The sequence below is a fragment of the Pseudophryne corroboree genome, chromosome 2 (genome assembly GCF_028390025.1).
Source record: "Pseudophryne corroboree isolate aPseCor3 chromosome 2, aPseCor3.hap2, whole genome shotgun sequence".
Taxonomy (NCBI): Eukaryota; Metazoa; Chordata; class Amphibia; order Anura; family Myobatrachidae; genus Pseudophryne; species Pseudophryne corroboree.
In genome coordinates, this window is record NC_086445.1 from 1,044,331,864 (window position 1) to 1,044,358,603 (window position 26,740).

Here is a 26,740-nt window from a genome sequence, read left to right on the forward strand (position 1 = left end):
CAGATCAGTCCTATAGACACTGTTATACATCCTGGTGCATAGTGTTACACAGCTCAGTCCTATAGACACTGTTATACATCCTGGTGCATAGTGTTACACAGCTCAGTCCTATAGACACTGTTATACATCCTGGTGCATAGTGTTACACAGCTCAGTCCTATAGACACTGTTATACATCCTGGTGCATAGTGTTACACAGCTCAGTCCTATAGACACTGTTATACATCCTGGTGCATAGTGTTACACAGATCAGTCCTATACACTCTGTTATACATCCTGGTGCATAGTGTTACACAGCTCAGTCCTATAGGCACTGTTATACATCCTGGTGCATAGTGTTACACAGCTCAGTCCTATAGACACCGTTATACATCCTGGTGCATAGTGTTACACAGATCAGTCCTATACACTCTGTTATACATCCTGGTGCATAGTGTTACACAGCTCAGTCCTATATAATCCGTTATAGCAGACATTATACTACAGCAGCTATAAGATGGTATTAGTGAATCATTGCCCTGCAGACCCCATTCTGCCCTTCTTTGCCCGGTGAGATGTGGTCGGTTTCCCCATGGTCCGGCAGCTAGCAGTGAGCTCATTGCTGTACACATACACACCAGTGTCAGAGCCCCTGCTGTAGTGCAAGGGTTAATCCCGGCCTCCCCTGCTGGGGTCTGTATGTGCAGCTGTTGTACCTGGCAGCTCCTGATTGGTCAGACTGTGACAGGACAGTTCTCTGATTGGCCCACATCCCCCCTGCTCAAGCAGAGTGTATCTGCAGCTGGAACACATTACAGAGCAGCAGACATGGGAATTCTCTCACTCACAGCATTGTCTGCATTCCTCCCCATAGCAGGATGTGGGTGCAGTGAGTATAGAGCAGGGGTGTGGGTGCAGTGAGTATAGAGCAGGGGTGTGGTGTGGGTGCAGTGAGTATAGTGCAGGGGTGTGGGTGCAGTGAGTATAGTGCAGGGGTGTGGGTGCAGTGAGTATAGAGCAGGGGTGTGGGTGCAATGAGTATAGTGCAGGAGTGTGGGTGCAGTGAGTATAGTGCAGGGGTGTGGGTGCAGTGAGTATAGTGCAGGGGTGTGGGTGCAGTGAGTATAGTGCAGGAGTGTGGGTGCAGTGAGTATAGTGCAGGGGTGTGGGTGCAGTGAGTATAGTGCAGGGGTGTGGGTGCAGTGAGTATAGTGTAGGGATGTGGGTGCAGTGAGTATAGAGCAGGGGTGTGGGTGCAATGAGTATAGTGCAGGAGTGTGGGTGCAGTGAGTATAGTGCAGGGGTGTGGGTGCAGTGAGTATAGAGCAGGGGTGTGGGTGCAGTGAGTATAGAGCAGGGGTGTGGGTGCAGTGAGTATACAGCAGGGGTGTGGGTGCAGTGAGTATACAGCAGGGGTGTGGGTGCAGTGAGTATAGTGCAGGATGTGGGTGCAGTGAGTATTGAGCAGGTGTAATGTGGGTTCAGTGAGTATAGAGTAGGGAAGTGAGTATAGTGCAGGGATGTGGGTGCAGTGAGTATAGTGCAGGATGTGGGGGTAGTGAGTATAGTACAGAAGTGTGGGTGCAGTGAGTATAGTGCAGGAGTATGGGTGCAGTGAGTATAGTGTAGGGGTGTGGGTGCAGTGAGTATAGTGCAGGGGTGTGGGTGCAGCGAGTATAGTGCAGGATGTGGGTGCAGTGAGTATAGTGTAGGGGTGTGGGTGCAGTGAGTATAGTGTAGGGGTGTGGGTGCAGTGAGTATAGTGTAGGTTTGTGGGTGCAGCGAATATAGTGCAGGGGTGTGGGTGCAGCGAGTATAGTGCAGGATGTGGGTGCAGTGAGAATAGTGTAGGGGTGTGGGTGCAGTGAGTATAGTGTAGGGGTGTGGGTGCAGCGAGTATAGTGCAGGGGTGTGGGTGCAGTTAGTATAGTGTAAGGGTGTGGGTGCAGTGAGTATAGTGCAGGATGTGGGAGCAGTGAGTATAGTGCAGGGGTGTGGGTGCAGTGAGTATAGTGCAGGGGTGTGGGTGCAATGTGTATAGTGTAGGGATGTGGGTGCAGTGAGTATAGTGTAGGGATGTGGGTGCAGTGAGTATAGTGTAGATATGTGGGTGCAGTGAGTATAGTGTAGGGGTGTGGGTGCAGTGAGTATAGTGTAGGGGTGTGGGTGCAGCGAGTATAGTGCAGGGGTGTGGGTGCAGTGAGTATAGTGTAGGATGTCGGAGCAGTGAGTATAGTGCGGGATGTGGGTGCAGTGTGTATAGTGCGGGATGTGGGTTCAGTGAGTATAGTGCAGGGGTGTGGGTGCAGTGAGTATAGTGCAGGGGTGTGGGTGCAGCGAGTATAGTGTAGGGGTGTGGGTGCAGTGAGTATAGTGTAGGGATGTGGGTGCAGTGAGTATAGTGCAGGGGTGTGGGTGCAGCGAGTATAGTGCAGGGGTGTGGGTGCAGTTAGTATAGTGTAAGGGTGTGGGTGCAGTGAGTATAGTGCAGGATGTGGGAGCAGTGAGTATAGTGCAGGGGTGTGGGTGCAATGTGTATAGTGTAGGGATGTGGGTGCAGTGAGTATAGTGTAGAGATGTGGGTGCAGTGAGTATAGTGTAGGGATGTGGGTGCAGTGAGTATAGTGTAGATATGTGGGTGCAGTGAGTATAGTGTAGGGGTGTGGGTGCAGTGAGTATAGTGCGGGATGTGGGTGCAGTGAGTATAGTGTAGGGGTGTGGGTGCAGCGAGTATAGTGTAGGGGTGTGGGTGCAGTGAGTATAGTGTAGGGGTGTGGGTGCAGTGAGTATAGTGCAGGGGTGTGGGTGCAGCGAGTATAGTGCAGGATGTGGGTGCAGTGAGTATAGTGTAGGGGTGTGGGTGCAGTGAGTATAGTGTAGGGGTGTGGGTGCAGTGAGTATAGTGTAGGTTTGTGGGTGCAGCGAATATAGTGCAGGGGTGTGGGTGCAGCGAGTATAGTGCAGGATGTGGGTGCAGTGAGAATAGTGTAGGGGTGTGGGTGCAGTGAGTATAGTGTAGGGGTGTGGGTGCAGCGAGTATAGTGTAGGGGTGTGTGTGCAGCGAGTATAGTGTAGGGGTGTGGGTGCAGCGAGTATAGTGTAGGGGTGTGGGTGCAGCGAGTATAGTGTAGGGGTGTGGGTGCAGCGAGTATAGTGTAGGGGTGTGGGTGCAGTGAGTATAGTGCGGGATGTGGGAGCAGTGAGTATAGTGTGGGATGTGGGTGCAGTGAGTATAGTGTAGGGATGTGGGTGCAGTGAGTATAGTGTAGAGATGTGGGTGCAGTGAGTATAGTGCAGGGATGTGGGTGCAGTGAGTATAGTGTAGAGATGTGGGTGCAGTGAGTATAGTGTAGGCGTGTGGGTGCAGTGAGTATAGTGTAGGTTTGTGGGTGCAGCGAATATAGTGCAGGGGTGTGGGTGCAGTGAGTATAGTGTAGGGGTGTGAGTGCAGTGAGTATAGTGCAGGGGTGTGGGTGCAGTGAGTATAGTGTAGGGATGTGGGTGCAGTGAGTATAGTGTAGGGGTGTGGGTGCAGTGAGTATAGTGTAGGGGTGTGGGTGCAGTGAGTATAGTGTAGGGGTGTGGGTGCAGTGAGTATAGTGTAGGGGTGTGGGTGCAGAGAGTATAGTACAGGATGTGGGTGCAGTGAGTATAGTGTAGGGGTGTGAGTGCAGTGAGTATAGTGCAGGGGTGTGGGTGCAGTGAGTATAGTGTAGGGGTGTGGGTGCAGCAAGTATAGTGTAGGGATGTGGGTGCAGCGAGTATAGTGTAGGGGTGTGGGTGCAGTGAGTATAGTGTAGGGGTGTGGGTGCAGTGAGTATAGTGTAAGGGAGTGGGTGCAGTGAGTATAGTGTAGGGATGTGGGGATGTGGGTGCAGTGAGTATAGTGTAGAGATGTGGGTGCAGTGAGTATAGTGCAGGGATGTGGGTGCAGCGAGTATAGTGCAGGGATGTGGGTGCAGCGAGTATAGTGCAGGGATGTGGGTGCAGTGAGTATAGTGTAGAGATGTGGGTGCAGTGAGTATAGTGCAGGGATGTGGGTGCAGTGAGTATAGTGTAGAGATGTGGGTGCAGTGAGTATAGTGCAGGGATGTGGGTGCAGCGAGTATAGTGTAGGGGTGTGGGTGCAGCGAGTATAGTGTAGGGGTGTGGGTGCAGCGAGTATAGTGTAGGGGTGTGGGTGCAGCGAGTATAGTGTAGGGGTGTGGGTGCAGCGAGTATAGTGTAGGGGTGTGGGTGCAGCGAGTATAGTGTAGGGGTGTGGGTGCAGCGAGTATAGTGTAGGGGTGTGGGTGCAGCGAGTATAGTGTAGGGGTGTGGGTGCAGCGAGTATAGTGTAGGGATGTGGGTGCAGTGAGTATAGTGTAGAGATGTGGGTGCAGTGAGTATAGTGCAGGGATGTGGGTGCAGTGAGTATAGTGTAGAGATGTGGGTGCAGTGAGTATAGTGTAGAGATGTGGGTGCAGTGAGTATAGTGTAGAGATGTGGGTGCAGTGAGTATAGTGCAGGGCTGTGGGTGCAGTGAGTATAGTGTAGAGGTGTGGGTGCAGTGAGTATAGTGTAGGGGTGTGGGTGCAGTGAGTATAGTGCAGGGATGTGGGTGCAGTGAGTATAGTGTAGAGATGTGGGTGCAGTGAGTATAGTGCAGGGATGTGGGTGCAGTGAGTATAGTGTAGGGGTGTGGGTGCAGTGAGTATAGTGCAGGGATGTGGGTGCAGTGAGTATAGTGTAGGGGTGTGGGTGCAGTGAGTATAGTGTAGGGGTGTGGGTGCAGTGAGTATAGTGTAGGGGTGTGGGTGCAGTGAGTATAGTGCAGGGATGTGGGTGCAGTGAGTATAGTGTAGAGATGTGGGTGCAGTGAGTATAGTGCAGGGATGTGGGTGCAGTGAGTATAGTGTAGAGATGTGGGTGCAGTGAGTATAGTGCAGGGGTGTGGGTGCAGTGAGTATAGTGTAGTGGTGTGGGTGCAGTGAGTATAGTGTAGGGGTGTGGGTGCAGTGAGTATAGTGTAGGGGTGTGGGTGCAGTGAGTATAGTGTAGGGGTGTGGGTGCAGTGAGTATAGTGCAGGGATGTGGGTGCAGTGAGTATAGTGTAGAGATGTGGGTGCAGTGAGTATAGTGCAGGGATGTGGGTGCAGTGAGTATAGTGTAGAGATGTGGGTGCAGTGAGTATAGTGCAGGGATGTGGGTGCAGTGAGTATAGTGTAGAGATGTGGGTGCAGTGAGTATAGTGTAGGGGTGTGGGTGCAGTGAGTATAGTGTAGGGGTGTGGGTGCAGTGAGTATAGTGTAGGGGTGTGGGTGCAGTGAGTATAGTGCAGGGATGTGGGTGCAGTGAGTATAGTGTAGAGATGTGGGTGCAGTGAGTATAGTGCAGGGATGTGGGTGCAGTGAGTATAGTGTAGAGATGTGGGTGCAGTGAGTATAGTGCAGGGGTGTGGGTGCAGTGAGTATAGTGTAGTGGTGTGGGTGCAGTGAGTATAGTGTAGGGGTGTGGGTGCAGTGAGTATAGTGTAGGGGTGTGGGTGCAGTGAGTATAGTGTAGGGGTGTGGGTGCAGTGAGTATAGTGCAGGGATGTGGGTGCAGTGAGTATAGTGTAGAGATGTGGGTGCAGTGAGTATAGTGCAGGGATGTGGGTGCAGTGAGTATAGGCCCTCATTCCGAGTTGTTCGCTCGCTAGCTGCTTTTAGCAGCTTTGCACACGCTAAGCCGCCGCCTACTGGGAGTGAATCTTAGCTTATCAAAATTGCGAACGAAAGATTAGCAGAATTGCGAGTAGACACTTCTTAGCAGTTTCTGAGTAGCTCCAGACTTACTCGGCATCTGCGATCAGTTCAGTTTCGTTCCTGGTTTGACGTCACAAACACACCCAGCGTTCGCCCAGACACTCCTCCGTTTCTCCAGCCACTCCCGCGTTTTTCCCAGAAACGGTAGCGTTTTTTCGCACACACCCATAAAACGGCCAGTTTCCGCCCAGAAACACCCACTTCCTGTCAATCACATTACGATCACTAGAACGAAGAAAAAACCTCGTAATGCCGTGAGTAAAATACCTAACTGCATAGCAAATTTACTTGGCGCAGTCGCAGTGCGAACATTGCGCATGCGCAGTTTGCGGAAAATCGCTGCGATGCAATGAAAATGAACGAGCGAACAACTCGGAATGAGGGCCATAGTGTAGAGATGTGAGTGCAGTGAGTATAGTGTAGGGGTGTGGGTGCAGTGAGTATAGATCTGCGTTGTGGGTGCAGTGAGAATAGAGCGGGACTGTGGGTGCAGTGAGAATAGAGCAGGACTGTGGGTGCAGTGAGAATAGAGCGGGACTGTGGGTGCAGTGAGAATAGAGCGGGACTGTGGGTGCAGTGAGAATAGAGCGGGACTGTGGGTGCAGTGAGTATAGTGCAGGGGTGTGGGTGCAGTTAGTATAGTGTAAGGGTGTGGGTGCAGTGAGTATAGTGCAGGATGTGGGAGCAGTGAGTATAGTGCAGGGGTGTGGGTGCAGTGAGTATAGTGCAGGGGTGTGGGTGCAATGTGTATAGTGTAGGGATGTGGGTGCAGTGAGTATAGTGTAGGGATGTGGGTGCAGTGAGTATAGTGTAGATATGTGGGTGCAGTGAGTATAGTGTAGGGGTGTGGGTGCAGTGAGTATAGTGTAGGGGTGTGGGTGCAGCGAGTATAGTGCAGGGGTGTGGGTGCAGTGAGTATAGTGTAGGATGTCGGAGCAGTGAGTATAGTGCGGGATGTGGGTGCAGTGTGTATAGTGCGGGATGTGGGTTCAGTGAGTATAGTGCAGGGGTGTGGGTGCAGTGAGTATAGTGCAGGGGTGTGGGTGCAGCGAGTATAGTGTAGGGGTGTGGGTGCAGTGAGTATAGTGTAGGGATGTGGGTGCAGTGAGTATAGTGCAGGGGTGTGGGTGCAGCGAGTATAGTGCAGGGGTGTGGGTGCAGTTAGTATAGTGTAAGGGTGTGGGTGCAGTGAGTATAGTGCAGGATGTGGGAGCAGTGAGTATAGTGCAGGGGTGTGGGTGCAATGTGTATAGTGTAGGGATGTGGGTGCAGTGAGTATAGTGTAGAGATGTGGGTGCAGTGAGTATAGTGTAGGGATGTGGGTGCAGTGAGTATAGTGTAGATATGTGGGTGCAGTGAGTATAGTGTAGGGGTGTGGGTGCAGTGAGTATAGTGCGGGATGTGGGTGCAGTGAGTATAGTGTAGGGGTGTGGGTGCAGCGAGTATAGTGTAGGGGTGTGGGTGCAGTGAGTATAGTGTAGGGGTGTGGGTGCAGTGAGTATAGTGCAGGGGTGTGGGTGCAGCGAGTATAGTGCAGGATGTGGGTGCAGTGAGTATAGTGTAGGGGTGTGGGTGCAGTGAGTATAGTGTAGGGGTGTGGGTGCAGTGAGTATAGTGTAGGTTTGTGGGTGCAGCGAATATAGTGCAGGGGTGTGGGTGCAGCGAGTATAGTGCAGGATGTGGGTGCAGTGAGAATAGTGTAGGGGTGTGGGTGCAGTGAGTATAGTGTAGGGGTGTGGGTGCAGCGAGTATAGTGTAGGGGTGTGTGTGCAGCGAGTATAGTGTAGGGGTGTGGGTGCAGCGAGTATAGTGTAGGGGTGTGGGTGCAGCGAGTATAGTGTAGGGGTGTGGGTGCAGCGAGTATAGTGTAGGGGTGTGGGTGCAGTGAGTATAGTGCGGGATGTGGGAGCAGTGAGTATAGTGTGGGATGTGGGTGCAGTGAGTATAGTGTAGGGATGTGGGTGCAGTGAGTATAGTGTAGAGATGTGGGTGCAGTGAGTATAGTGCAGGGATGTGGGTGCAGTGAGTATAGTGTAGAGATGTGGGTGCAGTGAGTATAGTGTAGGCGTGTGGGTGCAGTGAGTATAGTGTAGGTTTGTGGGTGCAGCGAATATAGTGCAGGGGTGTGGGTGCAGTGAGTATAGTGTAGGGGTGTGAGTGCAGTGAGTATAGTGCAGGGGTGTGGGTGCAGTGAGTATAGTGTAGGGATGTGGGTGCAGTGAGTATAGTGTAGGGGTGTGGGTGCAGTGAGTATAGTGTAGGGGTGTGGGTGCAGTGAGTATAGTGTAGGGGTGTGGGTGCAGTGAGTATAGTGTAGGGGTGTGGGTGCAGAGAGTATAGTACAGGATGTGGGTGCAGTGAGTATAGTGTAGGGGTGTGAGTGCAGTGAGTATAGTGCAGGGGTGTGGGTGCAGTGAGTATAGTGTAGGGGTGTGGGTGCAGCAAGTATAGTGTAGGGAAGTGGGTGCAGCGAGTATAGTGTAGGGGTGTGGGTGCAGTGAGTATAGTGTAGGGGTGTGGGTGCAGTGAGTATAGTGTAAGGGAGTGGGTGCAGTGAGTATAGTGTAGGGATGTGGGGATGTGGGTGCAGTGAGTATAGTGTAGAGATGTGGGTGCAGTGAGTATAGTGCAGGGATGTGGGTGCAGCGAGTATAGTGCAGGGATGTGGGTGCAGCGAGTATAGTGCAGGGATGTGGGTGCAGTGAGTATAGTGTAGAGATGTGGGTGCAGTGAGTATAGTGCAGGGATGTGGGTGCAGTGAGTATAGTGTAGAGATGTGGGTGCAGTGAGTATAGTGCAGGGATGTGGGTGCAGCGAGTATAGTGTAGGGGTGTGGGTGCAGCGAGTATAGTGTAGGGGTGTGGGTGCAGCGAGTATAGTGTAGGGGTGTGGGTGCAGCGAGTATAGTGTAGGGGTGTGGGTGCAGCGAGTATAGTGTAGGGGTGTGGGTGCAGCGAGTATAGTGTAGGGGTGTGGGTGCAGCGAGTATAGTGTAGGGGTGTGGGTGCAGCGAGTATAGTGTAGGGGTGTGGGTGCAGCGAGTATAGTGTAGGGATGTGGGTGCAGTGAGTATAGTGTAGAGATGTGGGTGCAGTGAGTATAGTGCAGGGATGTGGGTGCAGTGAGTATAGTGTAGAGATGTGGGTGCAGTGAGTATAGTGTAGAGATGTGGGTGCAGTGAGTATAGTGTAGAGATGTGGGTGCAGTGAGTATAGTGCAGGGCTGTGGGTGCAGTGAGTATAGTGTAGAGGTGTGGGTGCAGTGAGTATAGTGTAGGGGTGTGGGTGCAGTGAGTATAGTGCAGGGATGTGGGTGCAGTGAGTATAGTGTAGAGATGTGGGTGCAGTGAGTATAGTGCAGGGATGTGGGTGCAGTGAGTATAGTGTAGGGGTGTGGGTGCAGTGAGTATAGTGCAGGGATGTGGGTGCAGTGAGTATAGTGTAGGGGTGTGGGTGCAGTGAGTATAGTGTAGGGGTGTGGGTGCAGTGAGTATAGTGTAGGGGTGTGGGTGCAGTGAGTATAGTGCAGGGATGTGGGTGCAGTGAGTATAGTGTAGAGATGTGGGTGCAGTGAGTATAGTGCAGGGATGTGGGTGCAGTGAGTATAGTGTAGAGATGTGGGTGCAGTGAGTATAGTGCAGGGGTGTGGGTGCAGTGAGTATAGTGTAGTGGTGTGGGTGCAGTGAGTATAGTGTAGGGGTGTGGGTGCAGTGAGTATAGTGTAGGGGTGTGGGTGCAGTGAGTATAGTGTAGGGGTGTGGGTGCAGTGAGTATAGTGCAGGGATGTGGGTGCAGTGAGTATAGTGTAGAGATGTGGGTGCAGTGAGTATAGTGCAGGGATGTGGGTGCAGTGAGTATAGTGTAGAGATGTGGGTGCAGTGAGTATAGTGCAGGGATGTGGGTGCAGTGAGTATAGTGTAGAGATGTGGGTGCAGTGAGTATAGTGTAGGGGTGTGGGTGCAGTGAGTATAGTGTAGGGGTGTGGGTGCAGTGAGTATAGTGTAGGGGTGTGGGTGCAGTGAGTATAGTGCAGGGATGTGGGTGCAGTGAGTATAGTGTAGAGATGTGGGTGCAGTGAGTATAGTGCAGGGATGTGGGTGCAGTGAGTATAGTGTAGAGATGTGGGTGCAGTGAGTATAGTGCAGGGGTGTGGGTGCAGTGAGTATAGTGTAGTGGTGTGGGTGCAGTGAGTATAGTGTAGGGGTGTGGGTGCAGTGAGTATAGTGTAGGGGTGTGGGTGCAGTGAGTATAGTGTAGGGGTGTGGGTGCAGTGAGTATAGTGCAGGGATGTGGGTGCAGTGAGTATAGTGTAGAGATGTGGGTGCAGTGAGTATAGTGCAGGGATGTGGGTGCAGTGAGTATAGGCCCTCATTCCGAGTTGTTCGCTCGCTAGCTGCTTTTAGCAGCTTTGCACACGCTAAGCCGCCGCCTACTGGGAGTGAATCTTAGCTTATCAAAATTGCGAACGAAAGATTAGCAGAATTGCGAGTAGACACTTCTTAGCAGTTTCTGAGTAGCTCCAGACTTACTCGGCATCTGCGATCAGTTCAGTTTCGTTCCTGGTTTGACGTCACAAACACACCCAGCGTTCGCCCAGACACTCCTCCGTTTCTCCAGCCACTCCCGCGTTTTTCCCAGAAACGGTAGCGTTTTTTCGCACACACCCATAAAACGGCCAGTTTCCGCCCAGAAACACCCACTTCCTGTCAATCACATTACGATCACTAGAACGAAGAAAAAACCTCGTAATGCCGTGAGTAAAATACCTAACTGCATAGCAAATTTACTTGGCGCAGTCGCAGTGCGAACATTGCGCATGCGCAGTTTGCGGAAAATCGCTGCGATGCAATGAAAATGAACGAGCGAACAACTCGGAATGAGGGCCATAGTGTAGAGATGTGAGTGCAGTGAGTATAGTGTAGGGGTGTGGGTGCAGTGAGTATAGATCTGCGTTGTGGGTGCAGTGAGAATAGAGCGGGACTGTGGGTGCAGTGAGAATAGAGCAGGACTGTGGGTGCAGTGAGAATAGAGCGGGACTGTGGGTGCAGTGAGAATAGAGCGGGACTGTGGGTGCAGTGAGAATAGAGCGGGACTGTGGGTGCAGTGAGTATAGTGTAGGGGTGTGGGTGCAGTGAGTATAGTGTAGGGTGTGGGTGCAGTGAGTATAGTGCGGGATGTGGGAGCAGTGAGTATAGTGTGGGATATGGGTGCAGGGAGTATAGTGTGGGATGTGGGTGCAGTGAGTATAGTGTAGGGGTGTGGGTGCAGCGAGTATAGTGTAGGGGTGTGGGTGCAGCGAGTATAGTGTAGGGGTGTGGGTGCAGCGAGTATAGTGTAGAGATGTGGGTGCAGTGAGTATAGTGTAGGGGTGTGGGTGCAGTGAGTATAGATCTGTGTTGTGGGTGCAGTGAGAATAGAGCAGGACTGTGGGTGCAGTGAGAATAGAGCAGGACTGTGGGTGCAGTGAGCTGAGCTGCTCTCCCGGCATGCACAGGCGTCTCTAGTAAGAAGTGTGATCACAGCTGCTAATATATGCACGCCCAGAAAACGCCGTCTGAACGGCCATGACGCGCCTGCGTTCCACTGACCACTCCCAAACTCTGATTTACTGTCACTCACTTTGCAACTAAAATCTCGCTGCGACCACACTTGGGAATCACTTGCTGTGGCAAATAGGACATTAATTTGTATCCAGCGATATAAGAATTGTATGTAATGTCTACATGTATATTGTAATGGAGTCTGTGACACAAAATGGTTTCCAACCTGTCCTTTAAATGAACCCATAGTTACATATATATGGGAGTAGAGGACACTGATTTATAGTGGGATAGTCCGAGGTTAGTTTATGGCTCTTACCTTATCTAAGAAGCTATAAAACGACATTACCACAAGCCAGGCCAGGCCAAGAAACCTGACCTCTTGAAACTTAAAAGGAAGACAGTTGTTGAAAGTGAAACCAAGTAAAGTCTGGTTGTTACTGCTCAGGTACCCAGCATTGAGAGAGTTAATGAAAGGGTGGGGGGCCTGCAGCTATGAGGGGGCTATATCTGTCCCTCACACACACACTGTCTTGTTCATTCTCTGAGGGAAGCAGCCAGGAGCTGGGAATGCACCATATATCTTCCATTGTGAGATCCCTCCACACAGAAAGCTAACTGAGGTTGAGTAAGTTAGGCTTCTGAAATTATTCTCTTTTTGTTTATTGAGACTGCTAGTAACCTGTATATCTTTTCTAAACTCCTTATATTCTTTGTAATCTTTTTACCAGTGTAAACCCGAAGATATTTCTTGATTATAATAAACATATAATTAGATCTGACTGCTGTGTTCTTGAACCCAAGTCAAGCCAAGTGAAGTACGTTACCTATGGTTTTCATGAGATATTGAGATTGGTGATCACAGGTGAAGCTAAAGACACCTGCAACGTCCGCAATACGTTGAAAAGTCTTTGCTGGTGGCAGCGGAGATTCGCACGGCGCTGGCGCAACTCTCGGATTGGTGTATCCGGAGAGTGAGGCGGCCGGGGTCCGTGACAAAGTGGCTGGCAGCGTGTGGGATTGATAAATAACTTTTTACAAGAACTTGAGTGAGTGGGAGTAATTCCACTTCACCAGAGTCAGAACTTGGGCTTACAAAAGACAATAGTTAGAAATTATATACCGTGAACGCAGTCTCTGTTCCCCTCCCCTTCTCTTGTTTTTCTTTTCTATTATTTTATTTTGGCGAAAATGAGATCAAAGATGACTAAGTCTAAGCATCTGATGAAGGATGATGGCAAACCTGTGCGTGGGAAAGATGCATCGCCCTGTGCTGCCGAGACAGTAGGGGATGTATTGCGCACTGGACTGTTACGTACTGCGAGTAGTAATGGTGCCATGCTGATTTCTGATGTGGACTCTGTTATCGATGTGAGGCCTGTGCATATGGCCTTGGATGAATATTCGCCAACGGATATCAAGTATGGGAAAGATACAGAGCATCATGATGGCTGCAAACCTGTGCGTGGGAATGATACATCGGCCTGGGCTGCTGAGACAGTAGGAGATGTATTGCGTACTGGACTATTATGTACTGCCGGTAGTAATAGTGCGACGCTGGATTCTGATGTGGACTCTGTTATCAATGTGAGGCCTGCTGTGGCTGCCTCAAATGTGGATCTTATCCCCCCGTTCCTGGAAACTGTCGGAGCTGCGTGCTGGACAGGGGAAAAGTGTTCCAGTGCACGAGAGGAGAGAGAGATAGGGCCTGCCAGTGCTGCACGCCTGGTGCAGAGGGAGTGTTCTATGGCAGAAACGAGTTCTGCAAACCGAGTAGCTAAGAGAGAGTGTGAGCTACAAATTGCATCAGGACAAGAAAGTGATTGCTCGCGATACCATGAGACCAGGGAGGTCACTGTTAAACCTTGCCTGGATCAAGTCCCTAGTATGACGGACTATGTGAACGTGGACAGTACTGCAAATACCCAGTGGAGGTCAGGCACCTCTTACAGCTACACTGAAGATCCTGACCTGGATAAGTATTTACAGAGTGCAATTTCATCTATGAAGTCATCTCCAGCCTGGGCAACCCTTATGCATCTGGGGCAACAGATCCTTGCCGAAAGCCAAGCAGCTCTGGAACGTGAGGCTGCCAGGGAGATGGTAGAAAATTCCTGGCAACCATCTGAGACAGAGTCAGAAGAGCCATGGTGGGATGACCCAGCTGAACTGTTTGCCAGGATGAGTACAGATGAGCTAATCAATGAATGTCAGCTGCAAGGTATCTCCTGCTGCAACAATTCCCGCAGGGAGATGATCATGCAGCTCACCTATGCACAGGACGATGAAAGCAACGCCTTCAGCCAGTATCGTGCAGAGTTTCGCAGCTGGGGTGCCGATGCAAGTACTTGGATATTGCTGAGAGAACTGGCGGAATGTTTTGAATTAGCGCAGCAAAAGGCCTATGATTGTGGAAAGCTTGCTACCCCATTTTGGAAGGATCAGTGCCGCCGGGTAGATGCTGAATGGCATCGTCTACAACAGCTTCCGTTACCAGCTTTAGAAACAAAGGTCCAGCCTGCAGGGGTGCCCCACGAGGAAACGGTACCCCTTCCTGTTAACATGGTTGTGGAGCCTGCTCCTGAGACATCACATCACAAGGCCCAGTTTAAACTGCTGGGAGAAGATGAGGAGGTGAGCAGCATGCTCCCAACAGATGCCCAAGATTTGTTGCTGGAAGAGGCTGATTTTCAGGAGAACCTGATTGTGGAGGAGATTATGTCGACAAGAGAGGGGGGAGTGTCAGATATTATTCCCAAGAATGTGTTCGTGAGAACTGACTTTGGACAATTGATAGCACAATCTGTGCCTGACATTTCTAAGTCGGTTGAAATATGTGAATCATCTCAGGTAGTATGTGATGATGCTAAACCTTGCAATGGTATTGCTCTGTGTACAGTACCTCTAATGCTATGTGATGCTGCTTTATCTTGCACAGAAGTGACTCTGGGTAAAAACCTAGTGCCCCGTGAGCATTTTGCATTTTCTACTGTGCTAGAGACTTGTGATAATACCAGTGAAATGAACTGTATTGCTGCAGGAAATAACCCTTCTTTTCCTCAGGGGACCCCCGCTGATCCACACAACATTATTGCCAATGTATGTGATGCTGAGAATGTTACCAACCAGTGTGAACTAGAAAATAACATGCCAATGTCTATGTGTAGGGACAAAGAAATGACTCCCTGTATTGTTGAAAATGTTCAAATTGATTTGCAGGTACTGAGGGGCCCCGAAAACAGGCAAACGTCTATGTATAAAGGAGGGGAAATGATTCCTTGTATTGATGATAATACTGTGTTGAATACTTTATGTAATACCACGCCTGGGGTAGCAGTAATGACACGCAGTGCAGCAGCACAGAAAATCTGTGATTTAACCCCTGCAAGTGGGGAGGGTGACTCAAAAGCCAGAGATCCCCCTCTGCCCCCCTCCCTCCCTTTGAAAGTTGCAAGCTCAGATACTGGCCTAGGGAAGGGAGTCAATGAGGATGATGTATTGTTTTGTATGCGTGTTATCAGTAATTCTGATGATGCAAGTATCAATATAGGAAATAATGTGTCTGAGGTGAGGTGTGACCTAGCTATAGGTACCAAGCAGAGGGCAATGCAGAAGGGCTGCACATTAACCCTTGGAAAGGAATCAGAAAGTACTTCTGCTGATAAAAGACTGTCTCCTTTACACTTAGCAATGAAAGTTGAAAACGTATCAGTGTCAGGAATTGCTGTGCCTGACATAGGCACTGATGTATGTATAAAGTGTGAAATTGTGGTCAACCAGAATGAGAATCCCCATTTACAAGTGCCAGGTGTTAAGATGAACAAAAGGTTTGGACAGGAGTGTGATGCAAGTTCTGCCATGCAAACCCCCCTGTGTCCTGACAGAGAACAGCCAGGGAGGGGTGGGCCACGGTCAGAAGCTGCAGAACCTCTGAGGGCGAGGGCCTATCAACCTTCTCCTGAGGCTGAGCCAGGAAAGGAACATGTTATTCTTTCTCCAGGTGTAGGTAACAGGAGTGTAGAAATACACAGTGGTTATTCACAGAGGTGTATAGAGGTGGGCAACCCCAGTCTTGTGAAGATGGGGCCGAGTGACAAAGGCCGTAGCTGTGACGCAGCTATACCACGTACACTAACAGCAGAGCTAGCAACACAGGGAGCACCGTGTACGAAAGAGTGTGTTCCCATCACAAAACACATATTTGCCCACTATACCAAGGAAGGGCTGCCCCCTGCTTTATTCCCTCACACTGATCAGCTCATCAGAGGTGAGGAATTCCAAGCAGGACAACCAGCTGACTCTGACTTAGCATCTGTAAAGACACAGATCAGTCAGACAGGCTGGGGAGATAAATCAGGAAGAATTTCTTTGAGAAAGAGACATTTAGGTGATGATCCCAATATCCTAGGTATACCCCAAATGATGTGCAGTGAAACCTGTCAAGGTTATCCCGTAGAGCAAGGTGCCCACACCTCCGGGACCGTGTGGGTGAGGGGCATTCAACCACATCAGGAAAGAGCACAAGGGCAGGAAGAGTTTGTTGTGGAGAAGTATCTAGGTGTATTTTCCCCAGTATGTGTTAATGAGGAAATTTCTCCCCATTATAGCACCACTAGACCCGCCGAGTTACATACACCTAGGAATGATGTGGGCACACTGTATAAATATGTGACGGGTGGCCTCGCTATAGGTACCCAGCAGAAGGCAATGCAGAAGGGCTGCACATTAACCTCTGGAGGAATCAGCAGTGGTTCCTTAGATCGAAGCACTGAATGGCTAGGGACAGGAGGAATCTGTCAGAGTGAGCTGAGTAGAGTCCCTAGAGAAAGGGGAAACCTCAGAAAATGGTGCCTGATGCTGCAGCGTTACAATTTTTCCATTATGCACAGGGAAGGTGCAGAACACAGTCATGTGGATGGGCTTTCACGCCAAAATGAGCAGGTGGTCAGTGGCGCACAAGTAAGACTGTGACGTGTTTCACTAGTCCCCTTATGCTTCAATTCACTGGCGGGAATGTGGCAAATAGGACATTAATTTGTATCCAGCGATATAAGAATTGTATGTAATGTCTACATGTATATTGTAATGGAGTCTGTGACACAAAATGGTTTCCAACCTGTCCTTTAAATGAACCCATAGTTACATATATATGGGAGTAGAGGACACTGATTTATAGTGGGAGAGTCAGAGGTTAGTTTATGGCTCTTACCTTATCTAACAAGCTATAAAACAACATTACCACAAGCCAGGCCAGGCCAAGAAACCTGACCTCTTGAAACTTAAAAGGAAGACAGTTGTTGAAAGTGAAACCAAGTAAAGTCTGGTTGTTACTGCTCAGGTACCCAGCATTGAGAGAGTTAATGAAAGGGTGGGGGGCCTGCAGCTATGAGGGGGCTATATCTGTCCCTCACACACACACTGTCTTGTTCATTCTCTGAGGGAAGCAGCCAGGAGCTGGGAATGCACCATATATCTTCCATTGTGAGATCCCTCCACACAGAAAGCTAACTGAGGTTGAGTAAGTTAGGCTTCTGAAATTATTCTCTTTTTGTTTATTGAGACTGCTAGTAACCTGTATATCTTTTCTAAACTCCTTATATTCTTTGTAATCTTTTTACCAGTGTAAACCCGAAGATATTTCTTGATTATAATAAACATATAATTAGATCTGACTGCTGTGTTCTTGAACCCAAGTCAAGCCAAGTGAAGTACGTTACCTATGGTTTTCATGAGATATTGAGATTGGTGATCACAGGTGAAGCTAAAGACACCTGCAACGTCCGCAATACGTTGAAAAGTCTTTGCTGGTGGCAGCGGAGATTCGCACGGCGCTGGCGCAACTCTCGGATTGGTGTATCCGGAGAGTGAGGCGGCCGGGGTCCGTGACACTTGCTGCGCCTGCGCACGCATGCATAGTGTGAAAACATTGATATGCATACCAACGCCGCTATGCGTCCGTACCGGAGTACCCCCATTGCCTTCTGTGTGTCTCATTGTATACGATTACACAAATCATCCATGTCTGCCTGAGCTTACTGTGACACTATGTGCTCAGTGCTTCCACACACTGGCAGGTTGTGGTACTGCAGCCCAATCACAGCCGTTGATAATGTGCTATAAATATGGCACATTGCCTGGGTATTGGTGGTCAGTCCGAGTTGTTCGCTCGTTATTTTTTTCTCGCAACGGAGCGATTAGTCGCTAATGCGCATGCGCAATATCCGCAGTGCGACTGTGCCAAGTAAATTTGCTATGCAGTTAGGAATTTTACTCACGGCATTACGAGGTTTTTTCTTCGTTCTGGTGATCGTAATGTGATTGACAGGAAGTGGGTGTTTCTGGGCGGAAACTGGCCGTTTTATGGGTGTGTGTGAAAAACGCTACCGTTTCTGGGAAAAACGCGGGAGTGGCTAGAGAAACGTAGGAGTGTCTGGGCGAACGCTGGGTGTGTTTGTGACGTCAAACCAGGAACGACAAGCACTGAACTGATCGCAGATGCCGAGTAAGTGTGGGGCTACTCAGAAACTGCTAAGAAGTGTCTATTCGCAATTCTGCTAATCTTTCGTTCGCAATTTTGATAAGCTAAGATTCACTCCCAGTAGGCGGCGGCTTAGCGTGTGCAAAGCTGCTAAAAGCAGCTTGCGAGCGAACAACTCGGAATGACCCCCTTATCTCTGCCAGACTGATACATTATCTACAGGAATTCCTAGAACGTGGGGATATGTTAGAAAGTTATATAGCCACCTGTACACGTCACCATGATTGTATTACCACCAATAAACCTGCAAATGTTTTATTATAAGGACTCATGCTGAGAGCTCACAGGCGCCGTGCTGTGTATATTCTGCATGAGCTGCAGGCTGCGAGTATAGCCTCAATGGTAATTCTTATTCTATAACCGCAGTGTTACCTTATTGTATAACTACACATCACTGTAATCCCATCATTCCATGTAACCTAGCGTTTCCCCTCTGCTGTACTGTGTCACCCACCGGAGAGAGATATATACGGGTCACCGAGTACTGTGTCACCCACCGGAGAGAGATAGGAGTCACCGAGTACTGTGTCACCCACCGGAGAGAGAGATATACGGGTCACCGAGTACTGTGTCACCCACCAGAGAGAGATAGGAGTCACCGAGTACTGTGTCACCCACCAGAGAGAGATAGGAGTCACCGAGTACTGTGTCACCCACCAGAGAGAGATAGGAGTCACCGAGTACTGTGTCACCCACCAGAGAGAGATAGGAGTCACCGAGTACTGTGTCACCCACCAGAGAGAGATATAGGGGTCACCGAGTACTGTGTCACCCACCAGAGAGAGATATAGGGGTCACCGAGTACTGTGTCACCCACCAGAGAGAGATATAGGGGTCACCGAGTACTGTCACCCACCAGAGAGAGATAGGAGTCACCGAGTACTGTCACCCACCAGAGAGAGATAGGAGTCACCGAGTACTGTCACCCACCAGAGAGAGATAGGAGTCACCGAGTACTGTGTCACCCACCAGAGAGAGATAGGAGTCACCGAGTACTGTGTCACCCACCAGAGAGAGATATAGGGGTCACCGAGTACTGTGTCACCCACCAGAGAGAGATATAGGGGTCACCGAGTACTGTGTCACCCACCAGAGAGAGATATAGGGGTCACCGAGTACTGTCACCCACCAGAGAGAGATAGGGGTCACCGAGTACTGTGTCACCCACCAGAGAGAGATAGGAGTCACCGAGTACTGTGTCACCCACCAGAGAGAGATAGGAGTCACCGAGTACTGTGTCACCCACCAGAGAGAGATAGGGGTCACCGAGTACTGTGTCACCCACCAGAGAGAGATAGGAGTCACCGAGTACTGTGTCACCCACCAGAGAGAGATATAGGGGTCACCGAGTACTGTGTCACCCACCAGAGAGAGATATAGGGGTCACCGAGTACTGTCACCCACCAGAGAGAGATAGGAGTCACCGAGTACTGTGTCACCCACCAGAGAGAGATAGGGGTCACCGAGTACTGTGTCACCCACCGGAGAGAGAGATAGGGTCACCGAGTACTGTGTCACCCACCGGAGAGAGATAGGGGTCACCGAGTACTGTGTCACCCACCGGAGAGAGAGATAGGGGTCACCGAGTACTGTGTCACCCACCGGAGAGAGATATAGGGTCACCGAGTACTGTGTCACCCACCGGAGAGAGATATAGGGTCACCGAGTACTGTGTCACCCACCGGAGAGAGATATAGGGTCACCGAGTACTGTGTCACCCACCGGAGAGAGATATAGGGTCACCGAGTACTGTGTCACCCACCGGAGAGAGAGATAGGGTCACCGAGTACTGTGTCACCCACCGGAGAGAGAGATAGGGTCACCGAGTACTGTGTCACCCACCGGAGAGAGATAGGGGTCACCGAGTACTGTGTCACCCACCGGAGAGAGAGATAGGGGTCACCGAGTACTGTGTCACCCACCAGAGAGAGAGATAGGGGTCACCGAGTACTGTGTCACCCACCGGAGAGAGAGCTATACGGGTCACCGAGTACTGTGTCACCCACCGGAGAGAGAGCTATACGGGTCACCGAGTACTGTGTCACCCACCGGAGAGAGAGATAGGGGTCACCGAGTACTGTGTCACCCACCGGAGAGAGAGATAGGGGTCACCGAGTACTGTGTCACCCACCGGAGAGAGAGATAGGGGTCACCGAGTACTGTGTCACCCACCGGAGAGAGAGATAGGGGTCACCGAGTACTGTGTCACCCACCGGAGAGAGAGATAGGGGTCACCGAGTACTGTGTCACCCACCAGAGAGAGAGATATACGGGTCACCGAGTACTGTGTCACCCACCGGAGAGAGAGATAGGGGTCACCGAGTACTGTGTCACCCACCAGAGAGAGAGATATAGGGTCACCGAGTACTGTGTCACCCACCGGAGAGAGAGATAGGGGTCACCGAGTACTGTGTCACCCACCGGAGAGAGAGATAGGGGTCACCGAGTACTGTGTCACCCACCGGAGAGAGAGATAGGGTCACCGAGTACTGTGTCACCCACCGGAGAGAGATATAGGGTCACCGAGTACTGTGTCACCCACCGGAGAGAGATATAGGGTCACCGAGTACTGTGTCACCCACCGGAGAGAGAGATAGGGTCACCGAGTACTGTGTCACCCACCGGAGAGAGATAGGGGTCACCGAGTACTGTGTCACCCACCGGAGAGAGAGATAGGGGTCACCGAGTACTGTGTCACCCACCAGAAAGAGAGATAGGGGTCACCAAGTACTGTGTCACCCACCGGAGAGAGAGCTATACGGGTCACCGAGTACTGTGTCACCCACCGGAGAGAGAGATAGGGTCACCGAGTACTGTGTCACCCACCGGAGAGAGAGATAGGGGTCACCGAGTACTGTCACCCACCGGAGAGAGAGATAGGGGTCACCGAGTACTGTCACCCACCAGAGAGAGAGATAGGGGTCACCGAGTACTGTGTCACCCACCGGAGAGAGAGATAGGGGTCACCGAGTACTGTCACCCACCAGAGAGAGAGATAGGGGTCACCGAGTACTGTGTCACCCACCGGAGAGAGAGATAGGGGTCACCGAGTACTGTGTCACCCACCGGAGAGAGAGATATACGGGTCACCGAGTACTGTGTCACCCACCGGAGAGAGAGATAGGGGTCACCGAGTACTGTGTCACCCACCGGAGAGAGAGATAGGGGTCACCGAGTACTGTGTCACCCACCGGAGAGAGAGATAGGGGTCACCGAGTACTGTCACCCACCAGAGAGAGATAGGGGTCACCGAGTACTGTGTCACCCACCAGAGAGAGAGATATAGGGGTCACCGAGTACTGTCACCCACCAGAGAGAGAGATAGGGGTCACCGAGTACTGTGTCACCCACCGGAGAGATATAGGGGTCACCGAGTACTGTGTCACCCACCAGAGAGAGAGATATAGGGGTCACCGAGTACTGTGTCACCCACCGGAGAGATATAGGGGTCACCGAGTACTGTGTCACCCACCAGAGAGAGAGATATAGGGGTCACCGAGTACTGTGTCACCCACCAGAGAGAGATAGGAGTCACCGAGTACTGTGTCACCCACCAGAGAGAGAGATATAGGGGTCACCGAGTACTGTCACCCCCCAGAGAGAGAGATATAGGGGTCACCGAGTACTGTCACCCACCAGAGAGAGATATAGGGGTCACCGAGTACTGTCACCCACCAGAGAGAGAGATATAGGGGTCACCGAGTACTGTCACCCACCGGAGAGAGAGATAGGGGTCACCGAGTACTGTCACCCACCAGAGAGAGAGATATAGGGGTCACCGAGTACTGTCACCCACCGGAGAGAGATATAGGGGTCACCGAGTACTGTCACCCACCAGAGAGAGATATAGGGGTCACCGAGTACTGTCACCCACCGGAGAGAGATATAGGGGTCACCTAGTACTGTCACCCACCAGAGAGAGATATAGGGGTCACCGAGTACTGTCACCCACCAGAGAGAGATATAGGGGTCACCGAGTACTGTCACCCACCAGGGAGAGATATAGGGGTCACCGAGTACTGTCACCCACCAGAGAGAGAGATATAGGGGTCACCGAGTACTGTCACCCACCAGAGAGAGATATAGGGGTCACCGAGTACTGTCACCCACCAGGGAGAGATATAGGGGTCACCGAGTACTGTCACCCACCAGAGAGAGAGATATAGGGGTCACCGAGTACTGTCACCCACCAGAGAGAGATATAGGGGTCACCGAGTACTGTCACCACCAGAGAGAGAGATATAGGGGTCACCGAGTACTGTCACCCACCAGAGAGAGATATAGGGGTCACCGAGTACTGTCACCCATCAGAGAGAGATATAGGGGTCACCGAGTACTGTCACCCACCAGAGAGAGATATAGGGGTCACCGAGTACTGTGTCACCCACCAGAGAGAGATATAGGGGTCACCGAGTACTGTCACCCACCAGAGAGAGATATAGGGGTCACCGAGTACTGTGTCACCCACCAGAGAGAGATATAGGGGTCACCGAGTACTGTCACCCATCAGAGAGAGATATAGGGGTCACCGAGTACTGTCACCCACCGGAGAGAGAGATAGGGGTCACCGAGTACTGTGTCACCCACCAGAGAGAGATATAGGGGTCACCGAGTACTGTCACCCACCAGGGAGAGATATAGGGGTCACCGAGTACTGTCACCCACCAGAGAGAGAGATATAGGGGTCACCGAGTACTGTCACCCACCAGAGAGAGATATAGGGGTCACCGAGTACTGTCACCACCAGAGAGAGAGATATAGGGGTCACCGAGTACTGTCACCCACCAGAGAGAGATATAGGGGTCACCGAGTACTGTCACCCATCAGAGAGAGATATAGGGGTCACCGAGTACTGTCACCCACCAGAGAGAGATATAGGGGTCACCGAGTACTGTGTCACCCACCAGAGAGAGATATAGGGGTCACCGAGTACTGTCACCCACCAGAGAGAGATATAGGGGTCACCGAGTACTGTGTCACCCACCAGAGAGAGATATAGGGGTCACCGAGTACTGTCACCCATCAGAGAGAGATATAGGGGTCACCGAGTACTGTCACCCACCGGAGAGAGAGATAGGGGTCACCGAGTACTGTGTCACCCACCAGAGAGAGATATAGGGGTCACCGAGTACTGTCACCCACCAGAGAGATATAGGGGTTATAGAGTTCTGTGTCACCCACCAGAGAGAGATATTGGGGTCACCGAGTACTGGCACCCACCAGAGAGAGATATTAGGGTCACCGAGTACTGTGTCACCCACCATAGAGGGATATTGGGGTCACCGAGTACTGTGTCACCCACCATAGAGGGATATTGGGGTCACCGAGTACTGTGTCACCCACCATAGAGGGATATTGGGGTCACGAGTACTGTGTTGCCCACCAGAGAGGGATACAGGGGTCGCAGAGTACTGTGTTGCCCACTATAGAGGGATATTGGGGTCACCGAGTAGTATGTCACCCACCAGAGAGGGATTGTGGGGTCACAGAGTACTGTGTCGCCCACTATAGGGAGATAATAGGGGTCACCGAGTACTGTGTCACCCACCAGAGAGATATTGGGGTCACCGAGTACTGTGTAGCCCCCCATAGATGGATATTGGGGTCACCGAGTACCTTGCTGCCCACCATAGAGGGATACTGGGGTCACTGAGTGCTATGTCGCCCACCATACAGGGATATTGGGGTCACTGAGTGCTGTGTTGCCCACCATAGAGGGATATTGGGGTCACTGAGTACTGTGTCGCCCACCATAGAGGGATATTGGGGTCACTGAGTACTGTGTCACCCACCATAGAGGAATATTGGGGTCACTGAGTACTGTGTCGCCCACCATAGAGGGATATTGGGGTCACCGAGTACTGTCGCCCACCATAGAGGGATATTGGGGTCACCGGGTACTGTGTCACAACCATAGAGGGATATTTGGGTCACCGGGTACTGTGTCGCCCACCATAGAGGGATATTGGGGTCACCGGATACTGTGTCACCACCATAGAGGGATATTTGGGTCACCGGGTACTGTGTCGCCCACCATAGAGGGATATTGGGGTCACCGGGTACTGTGTCACCACCATAGAGGGATATTTGGGTCACCGGGTACTGTGTCGCCCACCATAGAGGGATATTGGGGTCACCGGGTACTGTGTCACCACCATAGAGGGATATTGGGGTCACCGGGTACTGTGTCACCACCATAGAGGGATATTGGGGTCACCGGGTACTGTGTCGCCCACCATAGAGGGATATTGTGTGTGGCTACATATAGTTACTCACCGGTTCCTCTGCTTCTCTCTACAAACAGGAAGATGCGAAGAGCAAGTCCAAAGTGTGCGCCAACGTGTTCTGTGGCGCTGGCAGAGAATGTGCGGTGACGGAGAAGGGCGACCCCACCTGTCTGTGCATTGAGGTATGAGGCATGCGCCCAATTAGAGCCACCATCTACACATGTATCAGTTACATGTTTCTGGCTGAGCAGTGCAACACATGCGTGTTCTCCTATGTGTATGTGGAGATGTTCTCCACGCCTTTTCCATATCCCGCCTAGACTACTGTAATCTTCTCCAGCCTACCTAGATGCTGCCTCGCTCCCAATAACACCGCTGCCCACCTCATTGTCCTCCCTCATCATTCCATTCTAGGGGTAGTAGTACAATACACGGATGATCCGATAAGGGTAGTAGTACAATACACGGATGATCTGATAAGGGTAGTAGTACATGACACGGATGATCTGATAAGGGTAGTAGTACAAGACACGGATGATCCATAGGAGTAGCTTTACCATACGCTGATGATGTATGGCAGTATAAGGTGTTATATCCTTGGGGTAGTAGTACAACACACGGATGATCCGATAAGGGTAGTAGTACAATAGACGGATGATCTGGTAAGGGTAGTAGTACAATACACGGATGATCCCATAGGAGTAGCTGTGCCACACGCTGATGATGTATGGCAGTATAAGGTGTTATCTCCTTGGGGTAGTAGTACAATACACGGATGATCCGATAAGGGTAGTAGTACAATATACGTATGATCTGGTAAGGGTAGTATTACAATACACGGATGATCCCATAGGAGTAGCTGTGCCACACGCTGATGATGTATGGCAGTATAAGGTGTTATCTCCTTGGGGTAGTAGTACAATACACGGATGATCCGATAAGGGTAGTAGTACAATAGACGGATGATCTGGTAAGGGTAGTAGTACAATACACGGATGATCCCATAGGAGTAGCTGTGCCACACGCTGATGATGTATGGCAGTATAAGGTGTTATCTCCTTGGGGTAGTAGTACAATACACGGATGATCCGATAAGGGTAGTAGTACAATACATGGATGATCCCATAGGAATAGCTGTACCATATGCTGATGAAGTATGGCAGTATAAAGTGTTATCTCCTTGGGGTAGTAGTACAATACACGGATGATCCGATAAGGGTAGTAGTACAATTCCCGGATGATCCGATAAGGGTAGTAGTACAATACACGGATGATCCGATAGGGTTGTAGTACAATACACGGATGATCCGATAAGGGTAGTAGTACAATACACGGATGATCCCATAGGAGTAGCTTTACCATACGCTGATGATGTATGACAGTATAAAGTGTTATCTCCTTCGGGTAGTAGTACAATACACGGATGATCCCATAGGAGAAGCTTTACCATACGCTGATGATGTATGGCAGTATAAGGTGTTATCTCCTTGGGGTAGTAGTACAATACACGGATGATCCGATAAGGGTAGTAGTACAATACACGGATGATCCGATAAGGGTAGTAGTACAATACACGGATGATCCGATAAGGGTAGTGGTACAATACATGGATGATCCCATGGGAGTAGCTGTACCATATGCTGATGATGTATGGCAGTATAAGGTGTTATATCCTTGGGGTAGTAGTACAATACACTATGATCCGATAAGGGTAGTAGTACAATAGACGGATGATCTGGTAAGGGTAGTAGTACAATACACGGATAATCCCATAGGAGTAGCTGTGCCACACGCTGATGATGTATGGCAGTATAAGGTGTTATCTCCTTGGGGTAGTAGTACAATACACGGATGATCCGATAAGGGTAGTAGTACAATACACGGATATTCTGGTAAGGGTAGTAGTACAATACAGGGATGATCCCGTAGGTATGATATATGGCAGTATAAGGTGTTATATCCTTGTGGTAGTAGTACAATACACGGATGATCCGATAAGGGTAGTAGTACAAGACACGGATGACCCGATAAGGGTAGTAGTACAAGACACGGATGATCCGATAAGGGTAGTAGTACAATACATGGATGATCCCATAGGAGTAGTTGTACCATATGCTGATGATGTATGGCAGTATAAAGTGTTATCTCCTTGGGATAGTAGTACAATACATGGATGATCCGATAAGGGTAGTAGTACAATTCCCGGATGATCCGATAAGGGTAGTAGTACAATGCACGGATGATCCGATAAGGGTAGTAGTACAATACACGGATGATCCGATAAGGGTAGTAGTACAATACACGGATAATCCCATAGGAGTAGCTGTGCCACACGCTGACGATGTATGGCAGTATAAGGTGTTATCTCCTTGGGGTAGTAGTACAATACACGGATGATCCGATAAGGGTAGTAGTACAATACACGGATTATCCCATAGGAGTAGCTTTACCATACGCTGATGATGTATGACAGCATAAGGTGTTATCTCCTTGGGGTAGTAGTACAATACACGGATGATCCGATAAGGGTAGTAGTACAATAGACGGATGATCTGGTAAGGGTAGTAGTACAATACACGGATGATCCCATAGGAGTAGCTGTGCCACACGCTGATGATGTATGGCAGTATAAGGTGTTATCTCCTTGGGGTAGTAGTACAATACACGGATG

The 26,740-nt window shown here is 50.4% G+C and overlaps 1 protein-coding gene across 1 annotated transcript in view; it reads left to right on the forward strand.

Annotated features, from left to right (window-relative positions):
* The window catches only part of FSTL1 (follistatin like 1), a 93,573-nt gene that overhangs the window by 60,439 nt on the left and 6,394 nt on the right, over positions 1–26,740 (forward strand). The window contains exon 3 of the mRNA XM_063953947.1: positions 24,147–24,251. Within this exon, the coding sequence (XP_063810017.1) occupies positions 24,147–24,251 (105 nt within the window). The remainder of the gene's footprint in view (positions 1–24,146; positions 24,252–26,740) is intronic.